Here is a 12,413-nt window from a genome sequence, read left to right on the forward strand (position 1 = left end):
ATTGATCCTATAGTATATTTATACATGTGCAAAATGATAAATGTACAAGGATATACACTGAAGAATTATATTCAATAGCAAAAGGTCAGAAACAATCATCAGGGAACTAGTTAAATAAATTGTGACTCATCCTGAAATAAATATAATAAAATTATGACAACTGGTTAAATAAATTATGGCTCATCCCAGAATACTATTCAGCTATTAAAAAGAACAAGGCAGATTTATAGGTACTATATGGAAGGCTCCTGAAGACATGTGATTAAGTGAAACAAGTCAAAGTTTAGATTAGTATCTTTATTATGTTACCTATATCTTTTATAAGAAAATAAAAGAATATAGGTACATATATATTTGTATATACCTAGAATATCTCTGAAAGGATACACAATAATCTGGTTATAAGGCTGCCTCCAGGCATGAGAACTGTGTGAGGTAGAATAGAGACTTATTCTCAGTTTATTCCTCTTGTACCTTGTGAATTTTATGGCATGTCCATATATTTCTATTTTTTAAAGTTTTTCTTTTTTTTTAATTTTGAGGAAAGAGTGTTGCCAAGAGGTCAAGTAAACTAAGAACTCAAAATTGACCATTGATAAGGCAAGATGGAGTTCCACAGTGACCTTTATAAGGTCAAGTCCACTGGACTGGTTGAGATGAAAACCTGATGAAACATTCAAGTGAGTGGGAGGTGAGTACGTGGTGATAGTGAATCCAGAGTTCTATACTGGAAAAAACACTGGACTTTGTTTCTACTTCTTACCCAGCCATTTCTAATTCTTTCAGTCTGGACAAGTCACTTAATTTTTGTGAGCCCCAATTACTACATGAGTAAGATGAAGAAAGCCATATTTGCCCTGCCTATTGGAGAGTATTCTTATTGGGCTCAAATGAGAGAATGTCTCTTAATTGATACTCTATAAAACCCTATTAGATAAGATGTATCATTGTTGTTATTAATACCCAAGCACCCTTTTACTGCAGAATAAAACACTAAAAGAAGTGTTTTGGAAAGTTGGAGGTTTAGTGTTTGCTCTATGGGCCTCTTTTTATAATATAACCTATATTATATTCCAGGTGTGTTCATATTGCTGCTTTCTTAAATGTCTCTTTTTTCCAAATGAAAATATGTTTTATTTCTGGCTGAAAGCTCACTGATTTTAAAACTATAGCTTTAAAAAAAAAAGCTTTAAAAAAGTCCTACGGGTTATCTTTGCTTTAACATTATTTTGATAACATAAATATACATAAATTATAAAAATAAAATATGTTAATAGTCTCACTTCCCAGACATAACCACTATTAACTAGTACATTTTCAAATCTTTCCAGATGTTTCTCTATCATAATCAATAACCTTATATACATATTTACTTTGGATTTAAACAAAATCAACTTGGCCCTTCCTGGTAATTCTCAATACAAGCATTAACCACAATGTCCCCCCAAACACATGACCCATCCAGTTTTGACTTATAATAGGAAAATCAAGAACTTTTTTTTTTTTTTAACGAAGAAAACCCATATCAAAATTTGGAAAGAAACCATCAGTTTTGATTTTAGTCCCTTTCTAAATGTTCAGATTTCTTTGTCGAGTAGAAGTTGTAGAGCTAATTTTACCCTGCCAGATAATTCTTATCTCATTGGAAGCTGGGGCAATAGCATGGATGGGTGCCCTGCAGCATAAGAAATGCAGAACTCCCTTTGCTACTAACCCTTTTGACCAAGATAATAAGGAATCACTTAATTTAGCCCTGAACGCTCAGTAGTGAATAACATATTCTCACTTGAAAGAGAAATTTTAAGGCATAATAAATATTCTTTTTAATAAAATTAATCTTTGTCTACATAAGATCCATCTCTAGGGCAGGCGCAAGAGTAGAAAGTGCACATAAATCATTCAGTACAGGACTTCCCTGGGGGCACAGTGGTTAAGAATCCTCCTGCCAGTGCAGGAGACATGGGTTCGAGCCCTGGTCCGGGAAGATCCCACATGCCACAGAGCAACTAAGCCCATGCGCCAGTTATTGAGACTGCACTCTAGAGACCACGAGCCACAACTATTGAGCCCTCGTGCCACAACTGCTGAAGCCCACACGCCTAGAGCCCATGCTCCGCAACAAGAGAAGCCACCTCGATGAGAAGCCTGCGCACCACAACGAAGAGTAGCCCCTACTCACCGCAACTAGGGGAAGCCCGCATGCAGCAATGAAGACCCAATGCAGCCAAAATTAAATAAATAAATAAATTTATTTTTTAAAAAATCATGCAGTACACCTCTATCTACAAGTGTGAATTTGTGAGTTGCAGAAACAGCATGCACTGCTGAGATGAAGATACTTCTGTTTTCCTTCTCACCTTCTAATTGTACTTCATTAAGGCAGTGTCAGAACTTGTAACAACACCAAATAAATGGGAAAATAGCCAAATTTGGTCATATTTACAAAAAAGTATTTTTTTTTCTTTTATTGGTTATATTAGACTTCTTGGGCTACCATAACAAAATACCATAGACTGGATGGGTTAAAAAACAGAAATTTATTTTTTCACCATTCTGGAAGCTTGCAACTCCAAGATCAGGGTGCCAGCATGTTTGGTTTTCTAATAATGGCTCTTTTCCTGGCTTGTAGACAGCTCCCTTCTCACTGTGTCCTTACATAGCGTAGAGAGAGTCAGCAAGTTTTCTGGTGTCTCTTCATACAGGGGCACTAATCTCATCATCAGGGCCCCATCCTCATGACCTCATGTAACCCTAATTGCTTCCATAAAGGCCCCATCTCCAGATACAGTCACATTGGGAGTTAGGGCTTCAACATATGAATTTGGGAGAGATACAAACATTCAGTCCATAACAGTAGTTCTTTCTGATATAATTTTACAATTAAAAGAATTAGAGAAAGAATGAAAAGTAGTGAAAAATGCCCTGGATTAGAAGTCAAGAGACTTAAGTTGTGTTACAACTCCTGTGTGTCTTTGAATATCTCTCAGTTTCTCCGAATTGTTAAAATAAGACTGGTGACACTAGAGACTCGCTATCAGAGCTAAAATTCCATTTATTCAAAGAAAAAAATGTTATAGCACTTAATTTTTCTAACACCAACTAAAATTAATTTCTATCCAGCTGTGAAGATATGATTGAATTATAACTTCCCTTCCCTTTCAAAAATTATCTTCTCCAAACAAAAATCCAGTTTTGTTACCTAAAAATAAATTACAGTATCTATAAGAGAGATAGTTTTAATGTTGCAAAACCATGTACAATGTATATCACATAACTGATGAAGAATTAAGAGAGACTCTGGGGAGCAATCCACCAGAGAAAATGTTTAAGTGATTTCAAATTTCTTGTTAATTTCCATTCATCATCTCACCTTCATCTCTGAATTTACTCCTTCATACTATGATAATGTTATTCCAACCTGACTTAATACAATTAGTTTGTAATCGTTCCACTTCCATAGTGATATATAATTGCCTAAGCTTCATTTGTGAGGGTGATATATAGGTTACATGACTGTCACAAGACACTTCTCAGATACTGTGAATTTAGATAAGTAAGTATTTGGGAGTTTTGTTATTCTTAGGATTCAAACATCTTATAAACTGTAAGAATAATAACATAAACTCCAAAGTTACTCAATAAGTGTTGAGTGTTTAATAGTGCCGTGTAGCTCAAGCAATGCTTCATTTTTTTATTTATTTTTTTAATTAATTTTATTTATTTATTTTTGGCTGCATTGGGTCTTTGTTGCTGCATGCAGGCTTTTCCGTAGTTGCAGCGAGCAGAGGCTACTCTTCTTTGCAGTGCACAGGCTTCTCACTGCAGTGGCTTCTCTTGCTGTGGAGCACAGGCTCCAGGTGCGTGGGCTCCAGTAGTTGTGGCACGCAGGCTCAGTAGTTGTGGCTTGCGGGCTCTAGAGCACAGGCTCAGTAGTTGTGGAGCATGGGCTTAGTTGCTCCACGGTATATGGGATCTTCCTAGACCAGGGCTTGAAACAGTGTCCCCTGCATTGGCAGGCGGATTCTTAACCACTGCGCCACCAGGGAAGCCCTTATTTTTTTTAAATTAGAGGTAGGCATAGAAGATATTTGTCTATGACATACAGAAGGCCATAGAAATGATTTCTACACAGCAGAGCATTATTTTTCATTATTGAATCCAACCAGTGGCTGCTCCATTATGTCAAAAATCCATGGAAATATATAAATTTTTTTCAGTCCTTCAATATAGGGCAAATCCAGAAACTCTTGGAGTTGCAGCAGTGCTTGCAAAGAACACTCCCACTCCAGGGACCAAAATTGGGGCAAGGATTTTGTAGAATATAAGGGAGGCCAGGAATCCCCTTACATTTGATGCAGTAATGGATTTGATGCAAATTACATTTGATGCAATTACCTAAAGAAATGATTCATGAAAATTCTACTTAAAGGCTGTTCTAAGCAACTGTAAACATAACAACTAAATATCCTCTTCCAGCAGTAATCCTGAGTCTGAGGCAATGCATGTCCATTCTGAGGCAGGAAGATGTAGGACATGCAGAGTGTAGGACCCACAAAAGGAACTATACAAAGGGGTCAACACTAGGTCAGAGATATTTTTCTGATCCACACTTACCTAAGATTTCACCAGTTCCCTCACATAAAGAGATGAATGTCACCATCAGAATAACATTCAATATTCACTGTAATATGTTGGCATATATTCAAGTATAACTTAGTTTTAAGTATAAGAGTACTAATTTGATATCACGGGTTCAGTTATTCTCAATTGCACACAATTCCTTCAAACCTTATTAAAGAATGTTGTTTGGAAGAAATGATCCCCAAGACATCAAGTAACAACTGCAGTCAAGATTCAGTTGCCCAAAGTGACTAGTGTAGGAATGTCCACTCATTCCTAGCAGAGGGTGCTTAAACAGGTCTTATTCCTACCTGGGTATATACACATTACACCAGCCTTTAACTGGGCACTAAACATATATACTATAGTGCACATGGCATTGTTACTGACTTTCAGAAATGTATAATATAGTTGGAGAGGCAAAACTGATACACACACACTCACAAATTTAGCAAAGGAAGGCCTATGTACAAGATGCTATGCGAAGCAGAATATAAAGAGAAATGAGACTGCATGGTCTTTGACCTCAAAATGACTATAGTCTTTAAGTAGGGGAGGACATAATAATAGCAGTAAAATAATAATTTCAAACATATATTGGTCACATAATGTGCAAAGGACTGCACCAAGAGCTTTACAGCACATATACTATCTCATTTAATCTTCATTTTAACATGATAGTGTAGGTATTACTATTCTCATTTTACAGATGAAGAGACTAAGCTCACAGATTTTAAGTAAGTGCTTCAAGTTTATAAAACTAGTTAGCAGGACTTGGGTCTGAGTCCAAGAAGCATTAGCTCCTTCCTGTGATATCACACTACATCTCCCACATGTAGACAAATTACTGTGAAATGGCAAACATCATAAAAGTAGACCCATGAACCACAGTGTTTTACATCAGTCATCTCCAGCCCGAGAGAACTGGAAATGTTTGGTGGAGGAGGTGGCCTTTGAGCAATAGTAAGGAGCCTAACAGGAGATGAGTAACTGTAGGAAGTTGGATTATTCCAGGAAGCACATAGGCAAAGGCATAGAGGTAGGACAGCATACGTTTTTTAAAGGGGGAATGTGATTAATAATCTATTTCGGTGGTAGCCTGGAAATAATATGGTGGTGTGGTGGGAAAAGTAAGTTGGAATCAGTTTGGAATCAAATGATAACAAGCAGGTCTTGAACACTAAGGAGTTTAGACTATTTGGAGGCTACCACTGACCTATTAAAAGGTGTTTGTGGAAGAAGGGCATAATCAAACAGCATTTCAGTGTGATTAAACAAGGAGACAATCATTAGGTGATGATACATGACAATTATCAACAAATATTAGCTCAATGTGAGGAAATATTCTTGTCGTTATATTAGGAGAGAACTGGTAAACTGTTTCAGGAGTGGTTAGTTAAATAACTAATCATCAGAATCATCACAGTCTAGACTGGCCAAGAAAGTTACAAACTCAATTTCATCAGTTTCACCCCCAACAGTTTGATCATACTGGGAGAAATAATAAAGAGCAAGGAAAATAAAATAATAATTTATAATAGTAGCTAATCTTTGTGGAGCTTATATGTCAGGCAGTGCACTCCAAACTCTTTATAATAACAATCTGCTGTCTGCTGAGCCCAGATTCACTGCAAAGGAGGTTGTATAGTCGTGTCAACTATTTAAATCAAGCTGTCTGAGAAATCAGAGAAGTTGTCACCTTTCAAGTGATCTAATCAAGATTACTAGTGACATAAAACATAGTCTCTTGCCCTTGTTGAACAGTCAAGGATAAACACTGAAATTACTCACCAACTTTCCTTTTCCTAAACTCCATAAGGACCATTTGTTTCTAGCATGTTTCCATTTCTAGGATTACAGTTTCTTTTACATTAGTTACATTTTATGGTGCTTGTTTCCCGGCACTTCTGTCTCCTCAGCAAACTCTTCTCCAAATCAGAGTGTAGGATGGGTTATTTCTAGGAAAAGCTTCTCCAAGTAAACTGATTCCACCCACTATGTATTCATTCTGGTGTCTTGTTCCTGCATTTTGAAGTACTTTTGGAGCCTACAGCTCACTATCTATGATTGCCTAAACTTTCTCACTGTAATGAGGGCGAGAGATTGTGAAACAAAAAGTTGGCTTTATGACCCCTATAAATCTTAATAAGCAAAGGAAACTCAATCACCTATATTCTCACTCCCCAAACACCTACTGTAAGTAAGCTATATGCATAATAAGTCACATTAGGATAGAATGGGGGGGGAGGGGGACACTAGTTTGAGCCAAATTATTATCTATAAGTTCTTTAGTAATAGAAATTATTTCTTAATAATATTTGCATGTCTGAATTGCCTAGCATGGTTAACTGCACACTCTAGACACCAAATAAATATCTATCGAATAAATGTTTTTTTTTTTTAACAAACCATAGATTGGTGGAAAGGAGTGGAAATAAAATTCAAACATGAACAACTCACTTCTTTTAACAGCTTGAGTTAAAATAGTAAATGAAGAATGAGGCTAATGGCTAAATTTGAAAAGAATGTTGGATTTTTACAGGGATTTGATAACGTTTTCTTTTACATGACCAATAGAATGAATATCTTTAATAATAATACCTGATTATTTAATTCAACAACTCAGGCAATTATCAGGTGTCCTCTCAGCTAAAATTAAAATTGTATACATCCCTCTCTCTCACCTCATTTGCTTTTCTCACCATCTCCTTCATTTCAGCGAATGGTATAATGGGTTGAATAATGGGCCCTCCAAAATATATCCAAGTGCAAATCCTTGGAAACTGTGAACATCACCTTATTTAGTAAAGGAGACTTTCAGATATAGTTAAGGATCTTGTGATAGTATCATCCTGAATCACCCCATGTGAGGCCTAAGACAAGCACCCTAAGAGACAGAGAGCAGGAGTCATAGAGGCAGAGATTGGAATGATATAGCCAAGGGAAGTCAATGAAAGCTGACAGCCACCAGAGCTGGAAGACACAAAGAATGAATTATCCCCTAGAACCTTCAGAGGGAGTGCAAGTTTGCCAACACCATGATTTTGAACTTACAGTCTCCAGAACTGTGAGAGAATGCATTTCTGTCATTTGAAGTCACCCAGTGGTAATCTTCTAAAAATCTAACAGAAAGGACAACTCTTTCCTGCCACTTGCTCACCAAAACCCCTAGAATTGTCCTTAACTTTCGTCTTTCTCTCACATCACCAATCCATCCAACAGTAGTAAAGAATTTATATTTTTAAAATACATCCAGAATCTGACCACTGCTTACCACTTCCACTGCTCCCACCCATTGAAGCCACCATCCTGTATTATCCCCTTAAAGAGTCTCCTTGATTCCACCCATGCCCCCTACAACCTATTCTCAATACACGAGACAGACTGACTCTTTTAAAACTTAAGTCATGACATGTCAAAACACTGTAAGTCCTCCCCATTTTACCCACAATAAAGCCCAAATTCCTACATTGGCCTGTATAAACCCTGTCAACCCCGGACCTCATCGACCCCCAACCAGTGCATTACTCTGATCCAGCCCACAGCCTCTATGCTCTTCCTTGCTCCTTCTCCAATACTCCAGGCGTGGTCTCTCCTCAAGGTCTTTGCACTGGCACTTCCCTCTGTTTAGAAAGGTGTTTCCTCGTGTATCTCTGCAAAGTTTACTCCACCACCTCCTTTTAAGTCTTGCTCAAATGTCACCTTGTCAGAAGTAAGTAAAAACTTATTGAATAAATAATTAAGTGAATGGATTTCAAATCAATAGCTTTTATAACTATCAAGCACTTCTACTTTATAATTATTCTATTATTTTTCTTTTTTTTTTTTTACCATACGACCTGGTCTTAGTGTCCCATCCATATATTCTCAAACTATATAGAATTAGATTCCTTTATAATGTCTCATACATTAACTCCATGATTACTTAATGACCTTGGAAGTTTTGGAAGCATACAATAATGTCCAATATTTTCTGAAGTAGTATATCATAATTTGCCTAAGTTTTAATATGTGACATGAGTGAAGTAGTCTTTTCTTCATAATCAGGGGGACAAGAATGTATCTCCTCATTTTTTCCAAAGTTGAAAACTACTGTCAGAAATATGGATGTCAATTAGTTAATGAATAATGTTAGAGAGTGGTTAGAATAACACAGAAAGTTAGCTTCAAAATGAACAAACCTATCAAAGAAAAAGCCGTTTCTCCAATATGGTCAGCATGGTAGCAGGTATATTATCACTACAGGAAGCAAGTTTGACTGTCAAGTCGATGAAGAATAATTACAATTGTCAGGCAGAGAAATGATGAGATTGTGGGAAATTGAGCATTCCAAAATTCTCACACAGTTGTTGACTTCATGTTATAGTCCCCAAACTCATTCTAATGCTATAAGATCCAATTCACTTTTCCAGAAGTCATTGTTGCCAGTTTTCATCCTGCCAATTGTGAAATGTTCCAATGTGATTTTTGTGTTTGTTTGTTTTATTTGTTTGAGAATTCATTATCGCATTGTCAGATTTCTAGGTCATTGCTTAGAGAGGCAATTTTAGTAGTGTTTTAAATCACCCATGTGATAAACCTTTTCTTTGGAAAGACCTCTGTCTCAATCATCCAAAATAATTTCATAATCTCTCTTGGATTGAAAGTTTATAGATTTGAGGCCACATAATTCTTTCCTTGGCTAAGATAATAAATTTTCCCAAGCTAAAAAGAACTTTCCCAAGCCATGTTGAAAACAAAATTGTAACACTCTACGAAGTGTCAATTTCAACAGCTCAAATACATTTTCAGAAATTTCAAGCAGATCAAATACTTCTGTAAGTTAGGCACTGTGGATCTCCTTCTTGTTTTGCTAGGTACATGGTTTGTAGTGTTCATAATAGCACAGTACTCCCTTTGAAGTCAGTATTCTTGAAGTCTCTGGAGGCTCAGATAAGTTCCTCAGAGACAGACCTGGTATAATTTGTCAAACAGCCCACGGCATTACCAGTTCACACTGTAATTTTGCCAGATCTTATAAGATAAGCTGGCTTGGCCCTAGTCATTAGAGAGATGGGCAGCCTCTAGTGTAAACCCAATTGCTGTAGAAACTATCATTAAAACTATTATTGAACATCTATCTGGTGCCAAAAATACATCCAACTCATTGTAGTCATTGGGATCTGCAGCAAGACAATGCTTCTGTGCTTCACAAGGGACACATGAATGCCTCAGCAGTTTTAATCCATGGAAATGCTGAAATGGAAAAGCACTGGCTGCTCCCTCTCATTCTGGACCACTTACAGTTCCAGTATCCTTTTTTTTTTTGAATATAAAAATTTATTTTTTTAAGTCAAAGTATGCAACAAATAAAACCTACAGAAAACAGATTTTCCCATCACAATCTGTTGCTTTACCAAATAATAGTTTGAAAACACATTCCTTCAGTCATTATAAAGTTCTTAAAATACAAAAGAAATTAAATCTGTAAGAAAGTCTAGTAGACCAGATGCTGTTGTCAGGACTTTTATATCGGTGGTTATGCTTCAGTACATCCCACGCCATCCACCTCCACTCATGCCACCTTGCCCATAGTAACCGCCACTGCCTCCACCACCACAGCCATAGCCACCCAAACCATCAGGAGTACCATATCCTCCACTGTAATTGTTCCCCATTCCCATTCTTCCAACAGATCCATAGCCTCCCTGATTATCCATTCCATCTCTGCCATAAGCTCCCATTCCAGAACCTCCCATTCCAGAGCCACCTCCAGGAGTTGAATTCAAGAAGAGTTCAATGTATCGATGTTGCATGTTATTCTTATCTTTAGACATGGCAGGTAGTGCATCTTCGTGTGTCACAAACCCTACATCTGCTTCTCCTGTTGCTCTGTCATCAGCTCCAATATCAATATGCACTCGGATTGGATTTAGTGGTGAGAAGAAATTAGCAATGTCACTTTTGGTTGCATGGAAAGGTAATCCCCTCATATGTACAAAATGACCACCATGAAAACCTGAGCTTGCATCACCAGCTCCACCATAGCCATGTCCTCCCATACCTCTTCCATCTCTCATTCGCTCATCAAAGCCATCATTTTCATAGCCATAATTATTATAGCCACCATAGTCATCAAAACCTCCATAACTTCCATGCCCAGCTCCATAATAACCCCCTCTTCCTCCTATTGGTCTATTATATGGTCCCGGTTGCTGGCCCAGCGATCTTCTTGGTGGATCATAAAATCCTTTGATTTCACTCCTGCTACTTCTGAAGATCTCAATATACCTGTGCCCTATTCTTTCCTTGTGTTTCCCCAGAGCATTTTCTGCTATCTCCTTTGAAGCAAACTGCACGAAGGCCTCCCCTGTGCCTCTCCCCGGTAGTCCATCGTCAGTGTTATCCCATTTGGCACGATTTCCAACCCTTGAAAGAACTGAACTATTTCCTCTTTGCTGCAACCAAATGGCAGTCCACGAAGTCGTACTGTCCCATCATTAGCGTCATTTGGACCATTATGTTTCATAACCCAATCCATCTCAATACCGTTTGATTTAAATGCCTGTCGGGCGACAGTAGCGCCGACTCCGCTGCTCGCGGGGTCCGGTAGTGAGCAGGGAGAAGTCGCCCGCCTCGTTCCCACAACGGTTCTTCCAACCGTCCCCGGCGGCAACCGCTAAGAGCTCCAGTATCCTTTATCATCCCCTTATGTAGCCAAGAATCTGAAGAGAGGCCCAGATGTAATTTGATCATGTTTGGCCAGTTTTATCTCCAAAACACTTCTTAAGTCGATCTCCTCTTCCTTCATGCCAAATACCACTGCCTTAGTTCAATCCTTCATACTGTTCACCTGGACTAACACAAGAACTTCCAAACTGGTCTCTCTAACTCCTGTCTACCCACCTCCCTTACCCCAAATCTACCCCCTTATATACTCCACATTGCAGCCAGAGTGACCAGCCTAAAACACACACCTGATCCTTTCACTCCCAAGTTTTGAATGGTTCTGAATTCATTCATCTATTCATTCGACAAACCCCCAGTGCTCCAGCACTGGGAATACAACAGTAAACAAAACAGATACATTTTTGCCTTCTTGAAGCTTGCATTACTGTAGGTAAGACAGGCAATAAGAAGACAACTGTACAATGACATATGCTGTAGGAAAGAGAGACAGAGAGTGATGGAGGTGGGGGTATCTTAGAAAGGGTAGACAGGAGGGGCCTGTCTCAGCAGAAGGGAGTGAAGGGAGAGGGTCGACCATGAGAGATGGACAGGAAGGAAGGAAGAGCACAATAGGCAGAGGGATTAACGAGTGCAAACGCCTGAGTCAGAGAGATGCCAGCATGTTCTAGCACATCAAGGCGGCCTGTGAGTTTGGAGCCCAGTGTGTAAGGGGGTTGAAGGCAAAGTGGGGAGCAGGGCAGGGGCCAATTCAAGTAAGGATTTGCCTTCCAGGCCTTGGTAAGAATGTGGATTTTATTTTAGATGTGAAGAAGCCATTGGAGGTTTGAGCACTCACTGGGGAATGTTATTATCTGATTTATATTTTAGAGGGACCACTCTCACTTCTGTGAAAAGGGTAGACTTTAGGAGAGCCAAAATGGAAGGAGACTTATTCCCACTATAATTGTGGAGTTACTGCTGTGATCCATGGGAGCTTGGACTGTGATGGTGATGGTGGTCAAATTTGGCATACCTGGTCAAGAGGGTTTGCTGAAGGATTGAACGTGGGTACGAGAGAAAGCAAGGAATAAAGGACTCAGCATTTCCCATAGGATAAAGCCCAAGGTTGTAGCACAGCATCCAGT

The 12,413-nt window shown here is 38.5% G+C and overlaps 1 protein-coding gene and 1 long non-coding RNA gene across 2 annotated transcripts in view; one reads left to right on the forward strand and one right to left on the reverse strand.

Annotated features, from left to right (window-relative positions):
* The first annotated feature begins 443 nt into the window (after positions 1-443).
* LOC307187498 overlaps positions 444-12,413 on the forward strand; it is a 40,094-nt gene continuing 28,124 nt past the window's right edge. The window contains exon 1 of the long non-coding RNA XR_013828624.1: positions 444-691. This is a non-coding gene — a long non-coding RNA (uncharacterized lncRNA). The remainder of the gene's footprint in view (positions 692-12,413) is intronic.
* LOC307188148 (heterogeneous nuclear ribonucleoprotein H3-like) lies at positions 9,884-11,381 on the reverse strand. Its single transcript, XM_079924907.1, is given in 2 exon segments — positions 9,884-10,984; positions 10,987-11,381. Coding segments are annotated over 2 exon segments (993 nt in total). The 5' UTR covers positions 11,141-11,381; the 3' UTR covers positions 9,884-10,145.

Source organism: Stenella coeruleoalba, assembly GCF_951394435.1.
Source record: "Stenella coeruleoalba genome assembly, chromosome: 6".
In the NCBI taxonomy this organism is placed as follows: Eukaryota; Metazoa; Chordata; class Mammalia; order Artiodactyla; family Delphinidae; genus Stenella; species Stenella coeruleoalba.